Genomic DNA, 19,039 nt, shown 5'->3' with positions numbered 1-19,039 from the left:
CTGGTCAAAGTATTCTGGGTATGGTCTGACCAGGCCAGAGTACATCAGGACTCCCACCTCCTCATTCCCTAAAGCTGTGCCTTTCTTAACACAGCCCAGTATCTCATTAGCTTTTTTGGCTGTTCAGTAATATTAAGATTGCCGCCCACTAACACCCCCAGCTCTTTTCCCAGAAAAACTGTTGTTTAACCATACTTGCAACATCTTATTCTTGTGAAGTCAACTCTTTGAACTTAAGAGCAAGACTCGACATTTCTCACCATTTAATTGAATCTTCTTAGATTCAGCCCAATGGGATGTAGCCTTTCATGATCTTTTTGGCCCTTGGCTCAGTTATTCAAGGTGTCAGCTCTCCCTCTAGGCTCTGTGTCATCTGCAAATAACCTCTCAGTGCCCCCAGGCAGCCAAGACTATAAATTGCAGAAAACCTGTCCCTCTATGTTGGTGGAGGTAGCTACTGTAGCAGGAGTTCTCTATTCCTGTGAAATCACAAGCTCAGACCCCCAAATAAAAAGCAATTTAGAGCAAACTCAAAACATGTGGATTTGGAGTCAGAGTTCCTGAGTTTGAATATGGCTTCTGCCACTTAGTACCTGGGTGATTTGGAGTAAATCACTTAGTCTCTCTGAGCCTCGGCTTCCGAGGCATTGCATTGGGTAACCTCCGATATCCCTTCTTGTTTTAAATAGTTGAGGCTTTGATGGTGTATCATGTTGCATCCTCTTGTAAGGATGAAAGGAAAAAGAAACCCCCAAAAAAACCTTTCACCTTGCCTGCAATAGGGAGGACAATATTAAGGTTTTCATATAGGGACAAAGTCAGGTCACACTGGATTTCTCTCCCGGCTCAGGTCACCCAGGAAAGACTTTCAGAAGTTCTCAGTCTTGCCACCATCACCCCTCTTGCCTTAGGGATACACCTTCATAAGGAACATCGAGTACCACGGCCCATTAGGCGACCCCTTTATCACACCCTGAAGTTCCAATACTTTCTTCCTTTTCTGAAACCCTTCCTTTAAGGGCCAAGGGACCCTTAAAGGTCAGTTCACACAGGCAAAGGGAGGCACGTGGAAATCCTTGAAAATTCTCTTGAGGTGGAAGGGAGGGGGTTGAAATACAACAAGGCACATCTCCTAGTGGCTTGGCATCTGGCTCCGGTGAAGAAGAGTATATAAGATTCTCTTTTCATTCATAAATCTTCCAGGTAGGAGCCCTCCCCATTAATGGGTCGCAGGCTCCGGTGGGGAAGTCTGGGTGCAGCCAGCCAGTTTGGCCACCCCGTTCTCATGGACTCTCTGGTATCTCAAGTTGAAAGGCTTCTGCTCCCCCCTAGGATCATGTGAGGCAATGCTCTGGTGTCTATTTGCAAGGTGGGACAGCGTGAAGGGCTGCGAGTATGCAAAACTAAGAGCGGGAGAGCGTCGTGGTGGCTGCTTTCCTGTGCTAAGCCGATTTACTTGTTTAAGGTCTGACCTCATCATCCTGTCAGTATGGGTTCCCACCTACACACTTAGCTGCAGCGGCGGCAGCAGCAACAGCAGCGCCTGGCCTCAGCTCCAAGTGGATGCTGCTGAGCACCAGAGGCGGGCTGGGGGGTAGAGGGAGGTGGGAGGAAGGGAGAGAGAGAGAGAGAGGGAGGGAGGGAGGGAGGGAGGGAGGAAAGGAGGAAAGGAGGGAAGGAGGGAAAGGAAGGCGCTTGCTCCAGGCACTTGGGCTTTCGTAGGTTGTTCCGAAGAGGCAGAGAAAAGAGAGATAACAAAGGCTTCATTTCCTCTCCGGGAGGGAGTCTGCTCTGGTCTTCCTCCCTCCCTCCCTCTCCACCCCCTGCAAAGATGTCAGTGTCGGGCAAGAAAGAGTTTGACGTGAAGCAGATCCTGCGGCTCCGCTGGAGGTGGTTCAGTCACCCTTCGCCAGGCGCCCCCGGGCCCGGAGGCTGCCTGCAGCAGGAAGGATATGAGCACAGAGGGACCTCGGGGCAGAGCCGGCTGAAGAGCCACTCGCGGGACAGGGGCAACGGGCTGAAGAAGAGCAGCGCCAACAACAGTCCTGGCCAACAGAACATCCTGGCCCCCGTGCCAGGACCAACCCCTGCCCATCAGAGAGCCATCCAAACGTGGCATCAGCAGAACCTAATCGAACATTTCCGAGCCAATGAGGACATTCCGAAAGCAAGCCCGGAGGAGAACCTGGTCAAAGAAGGGGCAGAGGAAACCAGCCCGGATTTGCAGATGATTACTGAAGAAAACGCAGATGATTCTTCAGAAAGGTAGGACTTAGCGGCGGCGACACTCCCTGAAAGCCCAAAGCTAGGTCGCCTTACTCCCCTGCACTGGCATTTGGGGTTTTCAGAGAAATTTGGTGAGGGATTCTCGAAATGTGCGCAGAGCCAATCAGGATCTCCCCATCCCCCACGAAAAAGTCAACCCAGAACTTGAGAATAATCTGCTTTCTTTATGATGAACACAAAATGCGTTGGGTCATTCGGAATTCGCCCCCCCCCATATTTAATGTTGTAGAGATTTCACTCTTAGGAATCGTGCGTTCGTGCGTTCGTTCGTTCTCTGCAAACAATCCTTCCGCTTTAACTTTCAAATGTCTGTTGTGATGTCTGGGACAGATGTTCTGACTTTGTAAGTTATAGCAACTTTGACAAAAGATTTCCTAAAGCTCTTTATTGGCTCATTTTTCTCCTGCTTCTTATAAGTATGTGCGCCTCCCACCTGAAAGGGGAAGTTTTGCATAGCTTCTCAAAGACTGGTTCATTTCCAGGTGTATTACCTGCATAGCTAGTTCGCGATCTTGAGAAAAATCGACTCCAACGAGCAGGCGATGAGATGTTCCTTACAGTAGCGTCATCTGAGAGTGTGAAACAGGGCAGGGCAGCTATTTCTGAACTTAACGGCAAAGCGAGGGGCGAAGAGAGGCCAGTGCGACCGCTTACCTTTAGAAAACGTCTGTCTCTACTTTAGCTTCACCCTTTCACGCACTCCGATATTGTTAATGTGGAAGAAAATTATAGCCTGGCAGCTCCAACTATGAAACATGAGTCAACTGTCTTTCTTTTTCTTTTTAAAATGTGAGATATGTTTATTTTTTTTTCTTCTAATACATCTTAAGTTCAGTCTAAAGATTTTGGCAACAGAAACCTAAAAGTGCTCTAAACAAAGAAATGATTTTTCATGACATTTCCCAATTATGTAACAGCTCCTAGCACGATACTGTAAGCAATGTTCTGTTTGTGAAATTGCCTATCGGGGGCCTATATGTATAAGCCAAGAGAGGAAGGGCTGTCATGAGCTCCATGAAGTAAAGCCTCCCACCCCCCCCCACCCCAAACAAAGTCAGACCCTTTGACAGGGTTTGTGGTCTCTCTACCTGTGCAACAGACTCTCCATAGAGAAAGCCACATAAAGGCACGGCTCCATGAAAATTTAACACTGGTCTTAAGGGGGGAAATGGTAACAAAAAAACCTTCCTTGAGAAGCATGCTAAATAAAGACTTCTGTGAGATGATTCTAATCAGTGAATGAAGTATTTACGTATAGATGTTCAAAAAATAGTCCAGACCAGTACAAGACATCTAGAGGTAACCACGATCAGACAGAGCTAGAAAGACCCAGGTTCAAGTCCCAGGGGGCCACATACTAGCTGTGTGACCCGGGGTGAGTAACTTGACCTCTCAGTGCTCTGGGCAACTCTCTAAGCCTTGAAGTTTCAGAGAAGGGGCCAACCTGCCTTGACAGAGGGAATTTCTTTATCTGTAAGTTTCCTCTCTCATTGAAATCAGAGATCCAGTCCCTATCCTACAGGATATAGACAATAACTATCAGATCTGCTTGTTCAGTTTTGTGTAGCTAAGGAAAATAACAAACTAATGGGACAGTGGTTGCACATAATGCCATTTCCAAATGACACTCCCAACAAGCATTTTGAAAATCTTCTGCTGAATCCTAAAGTTGGTAAGGAAATGTTTCTTTTCAAATAAGCGCACACATCTGTCTCAACTGCATGGAAAATTAAGCTTTACCTACTGTCAACTCCTGACAAAATTCTATGAAGATTCTTGAATTGATTTGTCAGCACTCGGTTTGGTGCTAGAAGAGACTGCTGGGTAGTGTGTCAAGCCTCCCTACCTGCAGCGCAGTTTTGAATGTGGGTTTTCTGATACTTTGCAGTGTGGTTCATGTTCTGAAAATGAAATAGTGTACATGCAGGAGTTCTTAACCTGAAGTCCATGAACTTTAAAAATATATATACGTATATACATATATATATATGTGTGTATATATATGTATATATGTGTGCGTATATATATATGTGTGTGTGTATATACATGTATATATATATATATAAATTTTTTTTGGTAACTTTTTTCAATATAATGGTTTCCTTTGTAACCACATGCATTTTATTTTGTGCATTTAAAAACATTATTCTGAGAAGAGAAGATATATTTATTACATGCCTACTGTGTGCCCAGCACTGTGTTAAGTGCTTTACAAATATGATCTCATTTGAGCCACACAACAACCCTGTGAATTAGGTGCTATTATTATCATCCCCATTTTATAGTTGAGGAAATTAAGGCAGGCAGAGGTTAAGTGAAGTGCCCAGAGTCACACAGCTACTGTCTAAGACCAGATTTGAGCTCAGGTTTTCCTGACTGCAGATCCAGGGCTCTATCCACTGCACCACATAGTTGCCTTTAGAAGTGGACTATAGGTCTCAGCAGTATGCCAAAGGGACCCATACCACAAAAAAGGTGAAGAATTCCTTCTGGAGAGTAATATGTTGTTAACTGTGCTACGCTGGGGGGCGTCAACAATGTTGTCTTTGAAAAAAGGAAATAAATACAGGAAACTGTACCAATCTAGGCCTAGATGGCAAGAGCTTCTGACACAACAGGGAGAGGTAACCTTGTAGGATCATTGAATCACAGATAGAAGAGGCTTTAGAGGTCATTTAATCCACTCCTCTCATTTTACTGATGAGGAAATGGAAGGGGAGAGAGGGTAAGTGACTGGTACAAGGTCATACAGTTGATAAGTATCAGAGGCAGGATTTGAACCCATGTCTTCTAACACCATGCTTAGCACTCTATTCACTGTGCCACACTTCCTCACATTCCCTTAGATAAAGCAATCTCCTGTTTCATGTAGACTCCCCCCCCACCCCCAATATTAAATGGGAGAGATAGAGGTAGAGAACTGAGTAAAAATGCTGTCTTTGAAGAATATCACAGAAACAGATTGTTTTCTTTAAAACAATTGAGGCAAAAACCACATTAAAGTTAAATCTGTAGGTATGACCAAGCCCTTAAATAACCATGATGGTACCAAAAAGATCTAAAATAAAACTGCTTTCTGTTCCTGTGTACTTAATATATCTGGATCCTTTGTGGTTAAAAACAGCCACGTGCTGATTTTTCACATCTATGGTGTATGTACATATATGCTTGGCATCGGGGACCCTGACTCACTCCTATTCCAGTTGTCTTGGTCTCAAACTTCTGGTTCTTTTGCTTCTCTCTGACCTACTGAATCACTGATGCCAAATCACTCCCCTGCATCCCCTTTCCAAAACTGACCTACCATATTCCAAGTATCAGGACAAATATTTCAATAACATCCTGTTTCTTATATAACTTATCAATAGACAGTTATGAATTTATCATGTATGGTATATTTGTAAACCTTAACACACCCCATAGATTTTTATTATTATGTGTGTGTGCATGTGTGTGCATGGACTGTTTGATAAGGTCACAAGTAGATGCCAGAATATTAATGTTATGAGAAAATAGCCTTGCCTAAAATAACCCCAATCACCTCTTCATTGTACATGTGGATTATCTACACTGCAGAAGGCTTTCCCTGGCACACAGCTGAATCAGGACCATGGAGCTACTTATCAGTAGGGAATAGTACTGATGTGGCCTGGTCCTATGGCCTTAGTCCACTTGGGTTAGAGGGCTGTAATGCTATACAAGAAGTGCAGGCTAGACGGGTCATCTGTAATTTGTCATTATCTGGACCAGTGTTACCATGTTCAACGTGAACCATGGTTCCCACTTGACCCAAGAGCCCTCGAACTCTTAAGGCTGGGCCAGGAAAAGTACTGCGGCTCTTGTGTTCTGACGCCCCTCTAACAGTGAAAAGGAATTCTGTGGTAAGGTTTGGAGTCCAAAGCAGATAGGGGTCAGTGCTGCTGTTCACTACCTCCTGGGAATTAGCCAAGGAGGTAGATCTCCACTCTGCCAAATATCCTCTTCCATATGCAATTAACCCTGAATACTCCCCTATAACTCATTGATTAATCACCAAGGTCAGCCAGCTAATTCAGAAATATACCCTGGCCTCTTGACTAATTAATCTGTTGACTGATTAATTAATGAGCTCTAGGGGAGCAATTGGGTTTAACTGTTTATAGAAGAGGATTGTGACAAGTTATAGAGCTGAAGGAAGGAAGTGCATTACTCAGTAGGAAATCTCCCTGAGGTTACAACTGTAGTACATAGGATCTTGGGCCAAGTAGCTGAGGTATGAGACTTCCAAGTCCGAAATCATGCATCACTTGCTTCTCTCAATCCCAGCACAAGCCTTTCTGTCGTGTGGAATCTTCTGGTGCGATATTTATACCTAGGGGTGAGGGATGTGCTTTATTATACACGGTGAAAAATCTTGGTAATATTATTGCCCATAAGAAGAGTGAGTGTTCTTATTCACACAAAGGAAAAAAGCCCCCAAAGGGTCTTCATCAGCCAACATTTTGGGGGTGGGAGGGAGTTTTATGAAGAACATAGAGAATAACTTCTCCTGTACCATACATAGGCCCCGGAGCTTGGCCCATGTGTCATTTTAGCTAGAGAGCCCTGAAAGGATCCCAGGCATCTTGGGGAAAGCACTACATCATTGCTCTGTGCCTGCTACTTGTATGATAATAACTATAGCACCCATTGGCAAAAATCATGGCAGTCACAGGCACAAAGTCTGTGGTGAACATTCAGAGGCAGGGTCATTGTTCTCTTATGGTGTTTGGCAGACACCTGCAGAAGAATATGGGAAAAGAGGGAAGAATTGTTCTAGGAGGGGAGAGAATACAGTCTATCACTCTCACATTTGGAAATGCAGACTATTCCTTGCTCCCTGACCTCCTCTCCAGGGCAATACCATTTTATATTTCCATTTCTAGATCTCTAGAAAATTTAAGACCACCCCACTGTTACAATGGAGTGAAGTGAATGGGCAATTTAAATTTGAAAAGGCAACTAACATATCCACAATAAGATATTCACTTCACTCAGGGTTGATTATGCATAAAATAAACTAAACAACCTAAGAAAATTTGCTAGAGCTATTTCCACTCTGGGAAAAAAAAAAAAAAGAAACCCAGCACATTATTTGTAAAATCATCAGAGAATACAATGCTTCCCAAATAACCAGGTTGAGGGATTGACCAAAAGCTCTGAATGTTGACATATGCTCTGAATTCTCCTTTTCTGGTTCCTTCCTGCCTAAGAATCCGTCACACTTGAGAAAGGGTGGGAGTATATTGAGTAAATCGATCACATCACCTCACCTAAGATGCTATATATGTTTCAGGTAAGGACATATTTCAATTGATCACTTGGTATGAATGTAGATGTGTCAGTAAGTCCATCTGGATTGGCTGAGGGACTGGGCCATGCACTATGGAACTTGTATGACACCATTAAGTTAGATGAAATCAGAGAAAAAAAAGAGAGTGCCAGCTAAACCCTTAAGAAGCAATTTCTTCCACAAAAGGAGGAGATCTCCTCAGCATCCTCTACCCTCCCCCTGATCAGAGGAGGAACTTGTAATCGTTGAAGGGGTTGAAGGATTTTGGACTTCCCATTTTCCTATTGATGCCCAAGCATCATCTCTAGGAAACAAGCAGATTATGGAAATGGGGCAATCACACCCAAGAACAGGCTAGATGTAATGGGTAAAGGCAAATGCAAGGTTTCATAAGGTTCCCAGAAAAAAAAAAGAGTTACAGTAAATATCCCCTTATACCTAAGAGGAACACATTGAGGGCTCTAGCAAAAGGATTTCTGGGAGCTGTGAGTTACCCCTTTATCACATGACCTTTCTAAGCCTAAACCCCCTTTCTCCTGGACTCTGTATGTACTGGTGGGAGAGGCTGGCACAGACTTTGGGAGAGGAAATGTTTTGCATCAGCTGTTCTTACTGTACAATCTTAGTAAATATCCCTTTCTAAAAACTAATTAAGAGTGTCTGATATCCACTGATAATCACAGGGGGAGAGCACACCAGCAGGGGCTTATGAGCTATAATATTAGAAGGACACGCCTCAATCTACTCCTACACTCTGAGAGTACAAATAGCACAGAAGCTCTGGGGATTCGAGCTGCCAGTGAGAATGGTCCCTGCTACTCTGGGCTCAGCTGGAAGAATAAGTCCAGAGCTTCTCTATGCTACGCTCGTTTAGAGCAAATGTAAAGAGTCTGCCATTTTGGCAGTGTTTGCTGTGTGCAAACTAAAGCCAAGTGAGGAACGGGGATCAAACTGGCCTGCTAGCTGCCTCAGGCGGTAGCTGATGAGGCCAAGCATGTAGAAGGTGTACTTCCATACACATATCTTTGTGGTAGAGGATTCCATAGGGAACCAGGCCTCAGCTTGGGGAAGGAATATAGGGTTTATGGTATCCCATATATATATTAAGGCAGGGGAAATAACTAATTTGCAGCCAAATGTTTCCTAACTGTACTTTTTGTCCAAGTAATTTTTCTTCATTCTGTCCTCATCTTCTACGCAGTAAGAGACAGAGTGCACTTTGGGATGACTCCATATTCCATCAAACTGAGAGGTAACAAGGGGAAGGAGGGTCACACCCCAGCCCCTCTTATTGTACGCCTAATTTAATGGCAGCAAAGAAACACCGAACCGTACAAAACAGCCTCCAAACCTGATTTTCTAAGGGAGGTCAACTGGGTCATTCATCAGATGTTCTCACCTTTACCTATGTAACCTGGTTGTATTCCCAGGTTCAATTTTCTTTTAACTATTTCTTAACTCATTCTATATTCTAAGTGATTGAGAACACCAGCTATTCATTTTATAAACCAAACTAGTGTGTTTCCTACCATATTGGCTATTTTTAGCATTCACTGCTTGTTGGCAAATTCTTTCCCATTAACAGGATGGGCCTTAAGCATTAGATAGAGTAGGGACCTGCCCATGTATTTAATTTGAGGGAGGAAGGGAAGAACCTTCTGCACCAGTGTACCTCCCTCTCTTCAGATCATTCCATTTGAAACCCTACCACTGGAGATGAATTACTTAAACAGGCTTATAAATGAAATACAGTTGGTAAAGTCCTTTGTAAATCTTAAAGGAAATGAAAATACCTTGTTATTGTTGTCATTATGATTACATAGAGGATTAACGCATTCAAAACTTGCTAGAGATTAGCTTAATAAATAATATTGATTAATTAGCTTAATAAATAATGATTCCCTCCAAAAGAAATAAGCATCAACGAAATCCACACAAGAAAACAGAAGGAAGTTCAGAAGGAGACACAAATAAACAGGTTAGTATTCCTTCTATGATGTTGTACATGACAGCTGTACACGACAGATATATGATTTCCTATACAATCTTCTTTTGTTCATTGTATATGGAAAAGTTTGAGTTTATTGATGTTTGTCAAGCTCATGGTCAAGAAAAAGGAAAAATGTTAAAAAATGATCTGGTCCAACCCACCTCCCTCATTTTACAGGTAAATTAAGTGAGGTTCAGAAAAGTGAAAGTACATGACTATTATCACATGGCACGTGGCTGGCAGGATCCAGACTAGATTCCTAACACCTAAGACCAATGGTCTTTCCATAATTCCTTAATGCTCCTCTTAAAGAAAATTAGGAAAGAAGTGTAGAGATCCTTTGGGAAATATTGAGTGACTTCTTTGTTGGAAGCAAGAGGCCTAACTGGACATCTGCTCTATCCTTCTAATTCAACTGAGGCAACTTAACTGCCAAGCCTATGACTAACCTGGGCCATAGTGGTAAGCATATATATGGAAATAATGCCAGGGATCAGCTCTAGTTGAGAAGATTGTGTTTGTTAATTATGAAGTAATTAAAAGAGTTTAATACTATGAAAAAGGGCTTAGTGTTATAGTATGAGAATGAAAATAAGAGACTTAATTACTAAGGTTTTACTTTAGCTTACAGTATCAAACAATATGCTGAATCAGGTAAAATTCATTATTTAACAATTTTGCCTGCAATTGGTGGGACAAATGGGATGGTATCAGCTGTGAGGTTTCCTATTCCATCAGAAGACTTTCAAAGAGCCATTAATCCTCTGGGCCTATCACACTAACCACGTTTTCCCAGGGGCATGAGTTCAAAGCTCAGCGAACTATGCCACACTGCCTCTACTGATTGATTCATAATCCTACAGCACTCTTTTTAAGGTGTAGGTGAGGAATGGGGAACGTGCGGCCTCGAGGCCACATGTGGCCCTCTAGGTCTTCAATCCAGTTTGGATACAGTCAAAAGGTCGCACTTGAGGACCTAGAGGGCCACATGCGGCCTCCAGCCTGCAGGTTCCTCAGCCCTGGTGTAGATAGTACTTTCCTGATAGCATAAATGTGTTTGAGTCATGGGAGAATGTAGACTTAATTTTCATGCAAATGTCCAGTGAAACCAGGTTTACTTGTAAACACAAATTTTAGTTGCAAAGTAGCTGAAGTGCTTCTGTATCCCACAATATTTTGAATAACAAGAGGGCTAGCAGGAAGGAGTTAAATTGCTATCCACTGACTGCAAATATTCTAGGATCATTATAACAATGGGGTCTGTGGTAGGAATCACAGAGCAAAAATGTTTTGATTTTACAGATGAAGAAAATGAGTCTCAGCGCTCACACAACTTCATAATTGGCAGAACTAAGATTAGAAACCAGGTCTTTCGATAGAAGAGAAGGCAGACCAGGGGAAGGGGTACTCAGAATGCATGCCATCTTGGGGTGGGGGGAGGGGTGAGAAATTTGGAACTCAAAAACTTGTGGAAGTGAATATTGAAAACTAAAAATAAATAAATTTATGTTAAAAGAAAAAAAAGGAAAAAAAGAAAAGAAACCAGGTCTTTTGACTCAAACCCAGTGCTCTTTCTACTAAGAAATGTTGTCCTCAGGATCATGACTTTCAGTGGCAGGTCTGGTCAAATGATATAATGTCTATAAAGGGTTTTATATCAATAAAGTGATATATAAATATGAGCTGCTACCATTACCACAATTCTAAACTGACAACTTCTCAAGGGTAGGGACCGTCTTGTGCATTTCTTTGTATCTTCAGTGCTTAGTACAGTGGCTGGAACACAGTAGGTGCTTATGAAATGTTTACTGACTGACATACCTTACAATGTGCAAATGATATTTTAAAGGAAAAAAAAAACTTCTTGTAAATCAAACCATGTTTTTTAAAACATAGAAATTAAGCCATTGGCGTAAACAAAACAGATTTCAGGTGCTCAGCAGTGAAGGTAGTGGTTGGTTCAGATGAGAAAGAGGGAGCTAGATATCCGGAAATAAGGCAAAGAGGGGCAGGTGGTAGTTAATAGCCCCAAGGGAATACAGAACAGAGAAGAGACAAGTAAGAAAAGAGAAAGCAGGGGCAGCTAGGTGGCTAACCGGCCCTGGAATCAGGAAGACCTGAGTTCAAATCCAGCCTCAGACACTTGACACTTACTAGCTGTGTGACCCTGGGCAAGTCACTTAACCCCATTGCCTAGCAAGAAACAACACCACCAAAAAGCAAACAAACCAGAAAAAGAAAACAGCAAACAGAAGCTGGTTTTGCCCTTTTGTTTTGAATGAGGTTGACCACCTTGAATGTACATGTCTTCTAGTTTGTAGAAAATTTCTATTTTGTAGGATGTGTGTATATGAATGTATGCAGAATGAAAAAATAGTCATGCTTAAAGTTAATAAATTTTATTTAAGTGTGCCTTGAGCTGACAAACCCAACACACTTAGTGTGTCTACTCCAAGTGAAGCAGAAAGCACTGAAACAATTATACAGACCACTCAGTGCAAGGGATGCTGAAACTATTTTTCCTCAATTATCTAGATATTTGAAATGAAATTGATGGATTAGACCTCAATTATCTGTATAGCTGCCCCAATTGTTGGCTACAGTTTATGTCTGCATTAATCACAATGTTTGATAGTCACATGCAAGGCTTTTTACATTTCAGTTTATCATTGTTGACCCCGATACCATCATGGAAATGAAGGAAGACATAGTAAATGCTACGACTCTATGCTCGTTTCACATATTGAGCAGATGTCATTAGGTGGGAGAATTAGTTTCAAAAAGTTTCCATTTTCTATTTTAAAAAGAATTCTGCAAAAGCATAATGATATGAATAATAAAGCTTTTTTAAACCATATACAATTCTTCATTTAAAACACTTCTCTCTTATATGGCCCACTTTTCTATAGTTCACCTTTTAAATGAATATTGTTGGGGTCATTCTGATTCATGATAATCACTTCAAAATCTGGGTCCATCCAAATGGGGACAAAACTAGACTTTATGTTTACATCTGGAACTAAGATTTCTTTGTCCTCTGGGGTCTCTGCAGTCTTACTTGGACTGGGAAGGTAAGCTGAAGCCCTCATTTGAAGTCTGGGTTTGCTGTGCGAACTTCCAATTCTGATTCAATGCAGTCAGACTGACCCGTATATTTGGAGAATGAATCATCGATTTGGAGCTGGAAGGGACCTTGGAAGCCATCTAATCAAACCCCCTCATTTTACAGAAAAGGAGACTGAGATCTCAGAGAAATAAAGAGACTTGCCCAAGATCACGTATGTCTCAGATGAAGTATTGAAACCCAGGTCCTTGGGCTCTAGGGCATATGCTTCTCCCACTGTACAGGGATGTTCTAATGCAAATAAGATCTCCAATTTATGGGTTCCTTTCAGCGAAGAACTTGCACCAAATTATCATGATCATACTGCTTGCTAACATCTAGCACCATTTTATATACATTATCTCACAATAACCTTGGGAGGTATTACATATACCTCATTTTTTAGATGACAAAACTGAAACTCAGAGAAATTCAGGGACTTGTCAATGACCACACACCTAGCAAGTTTCAGAGGCAGGATCTGAAGCCGAGACTTTCCACTATTCCATGACACTCCAAATCAGAATGAAGTATAGCCATGTGCTGAAATCTTAACGCAGATACGATTTGTAACTGAAGGACAAGCTAGATATTTTTAACCATCCCATGAACTAACATGAATTGGAAGGAAACAAATTTTCTAAGCTATTGAACTGGAGCAGAAATGCAAATATCAAAATATTTCAATTGTTGAGTCCCTGTTTCCAGACAGAATTTTTGGTTCTAGTTTGGCCTAATTTCCCCCACAGAGATAAGGCCTAAATAGGCCATTCAGAAACTCAAAGACACTTTAGCCATTTGGAGATTGGTGGCAACGGATGATGTTTGCACCTGCACAAAAGTCATGGTTTAAGATAGCACTATTCTGTCAGATTCTTTAATTTTAGACTCAGTTCCCATCCTGATCTACTTAAGGGAAGCCAACTGAAAAATCAAATTTTGGCTTGATCAACTTTGTGGGGCTTGAGATGAGATTATTAATAGTGCTTTCCATTTCAGAATGATTTGAAAAATATTAATAATTCATCATAACTGAGGATGCAAGAACAGCATTTTAAATTCAGAAGTCTTCAAAATGGATAGAATTGGCATTCTAACCCAGCTTGTGAAGTTGGAGTTTGTTTATAGAGGTCCCTCCATAGCTTCCTGTTTAAAAAAAACTAACAGAAACAAAATAAGTACTCAGAAAGTTCCTTAAACTTCAATTACCTAGAACAAAGCAGTACTTGGATGTTTAAACAATAAGGTCTTATTAAAACATTTAGATTGAGGGGAAACATCCATTACTACTGAGCACTATGTAAAATAACTTCTATCTAAATTTCCTCACCTGTAACTCCTACATAGCCATAGGTTGGGAAAGTGAGGCATTTTTCATATCCTCACTCATCTCCTCTTCCTTCCCTTCTATCTCAGAGAAAGAAATGAGTCTCTTGTATATCCATTGATCATCTCCTTTTCCTCTTTTCTCTTTAGACATTTCCTCTACTGGCTCTTTCCCCTCAACCTTCAGAAATGCTAAGGTCTCATCTCTTCTAAAAGAGCTTTGATTTGACCCTGACAATTCCTTAGGATCACCTTCAACTCCTACACAAAGTAGACTCCATTCACCATCTCTACTTCTTCCCCACTCACTTATTCTTCAAGCTCTTAAAATTTGGCTTCAGTAGATGGAAGCACCTCAACGGAGGGCTCTTTCCAAAGTCATTAATGATCTCTACAATGTTAGATCCAACATTCCTCTTTCTGACCTCATGCTAGACTTTTCTGTGGTATTTGACACCGTGGACCTCCTCGTCGTGAATAACCTTTCCTGCCTTGTTTTCTGTGACACTGCACTCACACGGTCTCCTCCCCAAGCCTGATCCGCCCCTCCAGCTCTTTCCTTTCTGCTGATGACTCCCCGGCTTGGAACTGAGTTGGTTTCATTTGCTCTTGCCTCTTCCTCTCTTCACAGCACTGTGGCCATTGGCCACATTTAGGGGCCAAATCTTTTCCCAACCCTACAACATCTCCTGGCGCTTTTTCATCCTCAGCTCTGTAACCACCTCAGCTCAGGCACTCATCTCTTCTCACTTAGATTATTGTAAGATCCTCCCAACTGATGTTCTGACCTCCCATCTATCACTGCCCAAGTTACAATCAAAGACTTTCAGAAGCTCCCCATTCCCTACCTTCCAAATAAAGTGGAAATTCCTGATCCTGACATTCAAGACTCTTCACAATCTTACATCATAACGTAGCAGCACTTTTCCAGATTTCCAGACTTTTATATTGATCTTCTTCACCCACTCTGTCCTCCAGTCATTTGGACAACTCTCTGCCACTTTTTCATCTTGTTCTCTCTTATCTCTCCCCAATCAATGCTAATATTACCCCCCTGCCTGCAATGGATGCACCCCACTCTGACCCCATATATACCCCAAGTCTCCATCTGTTGAAGTCTTTGCCTTCTTCTAGCTTCCCCTGGGGTCCCATCTACTCTCCTTCTTAACTCTCCCCACCCTCAAGTGATCTCTCCTTCTTCAAATTCCTTATAGTACTTTAAAGAGACTTCTCCTTTGTACTTATTTCACCTTCTCCTATCTCCTAGTTTCTTTGTGGTCACACCTCTTCCCCAATAGATCAGAAGCTCTTTGAGAGCAGTGTCTGTGTCACACCTGCAGTTACATCCAAGGTGCCTTATGCATAATAAGTCTTTAATAAGTGGCTGATGAATTGAGGCAAGATTAGAATGTGGGCCCTGTCTGCCTTATCTTCTGCTATGAATCAAAACACCAAAAATCTATGCGTATATGTTGAAGGTTAGGATCGAATCCCAAGATTAATTGTAAGTAGCATCTTCTGATCTAATTAAAGTGGTTACAATCAAAGTAAGTTTCCACAGATTATAGTGTCGATATGATATGTAGCATTTTGGACAAACAAACTCTTATTAAGGTCTAAGACAGAAGGCCTTACACAACTAGTTTGACAGTAAAATGATAAATGCAAAAAAGAATTTGAAGATGCATCAATTGTGCCCATCTATTAAGGAATGGCTAAATAAATTACAGTACAGAAATGTAATGGACTCTGCTGTAAGAAGCAGGAATTATGATGATTACAGAGAAGCATGGAAAGATCAATATGAACTGATGCAGAGTGAAGTAAGCAAAACCAAGAAAAAATAAACACAATGACTACAACAGTGAAATGGAAAGAACAAGAAAACAATCCGAACATATATGGTAAAATTACAAAGAATAATCATGGCCCCAAAGAAGAGAAATGCGAAGATATCACGATGTCACTTCTTTGCAGAAGGGGGAGGTACATAGCTTTTTTACTTTTTTGGTGCACTGATTGGTTTTATTGATTTTTTTCCTCTTCCTCTCTTTTTTTCTTTAAAAATATTGTTATGAGGGATAGCTTTCTGGGAGGAGGAGAGATACTGGGTTCATAATCCAGTTTTTTTCCAGAACCATGGGTTCATATTCTAATTTCTTATATAGATATAGTAGGTAGCAGTCTCCTTAATGTTATTTAAGAGGATCTCAGGAAGATGTCAGCTAAAATATTTTCCCTTTAGAGTGTCATACTCCTAAAATTTGGGTTAACTGTTCTCTTTTAATATCATTAGGGAGTTTGGATCTTAATCATTCATATCTTATGAATGAGGGCTATTGGACTGTTCTCTTCTTAACCCCAGCTGAAATATTTCACTGAGGGGAAAAAAGTTTTAATGGGGAAGAAAAGAAAGAGAGAAGAGAAACTGGAAAAAGAAGAGAGAGAGGTAATTTTGGAACCTGGAGTACTGTGGGCCAAGAAGCAGCAGGCAGACCTTGGGTGCCTGAGCATTAAACAAAGATGAAGGGTACCAATGACAAACTTTTCAGATGCTGCCATTTTGCCTCATACTTGCCCTAATGAAACACACATCTTTCATATTCCAAGACAGGCCTGTCTATGTTGATACCTGTGGGAACGTTTGCTTATGAAGGAGAAATCAAGTGATATATGGTCATACTATTGAAGTGTAAATTTAAAAATATTGATCTTCTTTGTGACTACAGTTACTACTGATGGTCTAGACGAGAGCATCAATAAGAGCTCCCAATTGCCTCTAGGAAAACAGAGAATCCTCCAAAGGCCTAGCATTTAAGGCCTTTCACAAATGCGCCTGACCTACCTTGCTTAGCTTTATATCGCATTAATTCTCTTGATACACTGTCTTTTAGCCTAACTGGACCTTGGACTGTTCCCTAATCTCACCATTCCATCCTATGTTACTATACATTTGCACAAGCTGTCTTCCCTGCCTCAGAATGTTCTCAGAATCCTTATCTTCCTTTAAGGCTGCTCCTCTAGGAACCCCTGCCTGATGTCCCCAGTAATTTGGACTCCTTTCCTCCTCAAATTTTCCGAACACACTGTCTGATCTTTCCTTTGGCCCAGTGGAAGCTCCTCTAGGCGTAATTTCATTTAATAGCTTTTCCTTGTTCTCCATTCTCAAAAAGCAAAAAGAAAGGATGAAGGTAACCTTTTAGGGGAAAGCTTCCCTTGTTTTGTACAGTGTGAACTAACACCTTGCAACAGCTACTTCAAAGGAAAAAGGACTCAACCATTTATATCACTGGTTGTGAAACTCCCCAGGCTAAATCCTCCCCTTGCATCCTATCAAACAACATTCTTCCCTCAGCTGGTTGATATCTTACTACTCTATTTAATGGAAGTTGAGCATGCTAAATATCTCTTCTCCAAATCTATGTGATGATGGTCTGGTCCTTTAAATATGCTATTTCCACCTGTTGGGAATTGTGACACTCTGTTTTTCGCTTGATTTTCAACCATGGTCCTCACAACCCCGTCCCAAAGAGGCATATATTTTAAACATTAAAGTGGCTAAAATTATTTTGATGCTAACTTTAAATGAGCACAAGGAGATAACATGAGGGAGACACTCTGGAATTTCAACAATGAAACTGACACAAATCTAGTGCTACCTGGAAGAACACATTTCTGAAATCAATACTAGGGGGACACAAAGTGTGAGGGGTGTGTGTGTGTGTGTGTGTGTGTGTGTATACACGTGTACATGTCAACTACATAAAGGGAAACTAAGACAAAAGAAACAAGAGCTATAAGGTTAAGAGCCCAAACATCAAATATTTGCAGTGAGAAGAATAGGGGACAATTCTTTTTTAATAATTTCTTCAAGGGCAGGTTTAGGAAAATGAGTTTAAGTGCCAAATCCCTATCACACCAGGAAAACAATTGAAATTTCAGGTCCTACTTATGATTTTTACATGGAGGATGTTAACTTTGACCATCCATATTAACGCATATTAATCAATAACCATTTATTAAATACTTTCTATGTGCCAGGTGGGGCAGCTAGGTGGCACCATAGTGCATACAGCACCGGGTCTGGAGTCAGAAAGACTCATCTTCCTGAGTTCAAATCTGGCCTCAGACACTTACTAACTGTTTGACCTTGGGAAAGTCAGTTCACCCTGTTTGCCTCAGTTTCCTTGTCTGTAAAATGAGCTGGAGAAGGAAATGGCAAGCCAACCCAGGACCTTTGCCAAGAAAACCCCCAATGGGGTCATAAAGGGTCATATACAACTGAACAACAACAATGTATCAGATACTGTGCTAAGCATTAGAGACCCCCAAACAATCCCTGCCAGCAAGGAGTATGCATTCCATTAGGGAACTGATGCACAACATACATACAGAGTAGATGGGAGGAAGGAAAGCTAGCATTTGGGAAGACTGAGAAAGGCCTCATGCAGAAAGAGGTAAGGTCAAGGTTAGCCATCACAGAAAACCATTCTGTTCTTCACTACTGGGGATACCATGGGTATCGATGGGTCTCTGGCATTTCAGGTCTAATTAGGCACTGCTGAGAGTACCTAGCCTTTAGAAACAGAAAGACATATGTTTACATGAAAACACTGAGCACTCACAGATTGTGGCAAAATCCTCAATGTGTACTTATTTACTACAAAGCTATTCTATTCTGATAGTTTTACTATACACTATGTGGTGACTATAACTCTAGGGACCTGGAAATCGGATAATATGCTTAAAGCCGGAAGGTGCCTTGGGGGTCATCTAGTCCGCCTGCCTCACCGTACAGGTAAGAAATTTGGAGTTCATCGAGGCTAACTGAGCTGCCCCAAGATATCCAGAGAGTGAATGGCAGAGCCAGGATTTAGGGCCCAGGCACTGCACCTCTGAATCCAGCTTTCTCGCCACTGCATAATGCTGCTGTTAGTAGACATGACATTTTGTTCTTTTAACCCTAAGAAAAGTAACGAGCAGCATTATTTTTAGCTTTTCACTGTTTCCAGTTGATCCTTTC

The 19,039-nt window shown here is 41.5% G+C and overlaps 1 protein-coding gene across 2 annotated transcripts in view; it reads left to right on the top strand.

Moving 5' to 3' along the window:
• The first annotated feature begins 1,650 nt into the window (after positions 1 to 1,650).
• The window catches only part of KLHL4 (kelch like family member 4), a 186,863-nt gene continuing 169,474 nt past the window's right edge, over positions 1,651 to 19,039 (top strand). The window contains exon 1 of one of the 2 annotated variants that reach the window (XM_078147932.1): positions 1,651 to 2,265. In XM_078147932.1, the coding sequence (XP_078004058.1) occupies positions 1,832 to 2,265 (434 nt within the window). In that variant the 5' untranslated portion in view covers positions 1,651 to 1,831. The remainder of the gene's footprint in view (positions 2,266 to 19,039) is intronic. The other variant, XM_078147933.1, reaches the window with a different exon arrangement.

Source organism: Phascolarctos cinereus, unplaced genomic scaffold, assembly GCF_003287225.1.
Source record: "Phascolarctos cinereus isolate Bilbo 61053 unplaced genomic scaffold, phaCin_HiC Scaffold_8;HRSCAF=390, whole genome shotgun sequence".
Lineage (NCBI taxonomy): Eukaryota > Metazoa > Chordata > Mammalia > Diprotodontia > Phascolarctidae > Phascolarctos > Phascolarctos cinereus.
This window is presented reverse-complemented; position numbering and strand designations above follow the sequence as displayed.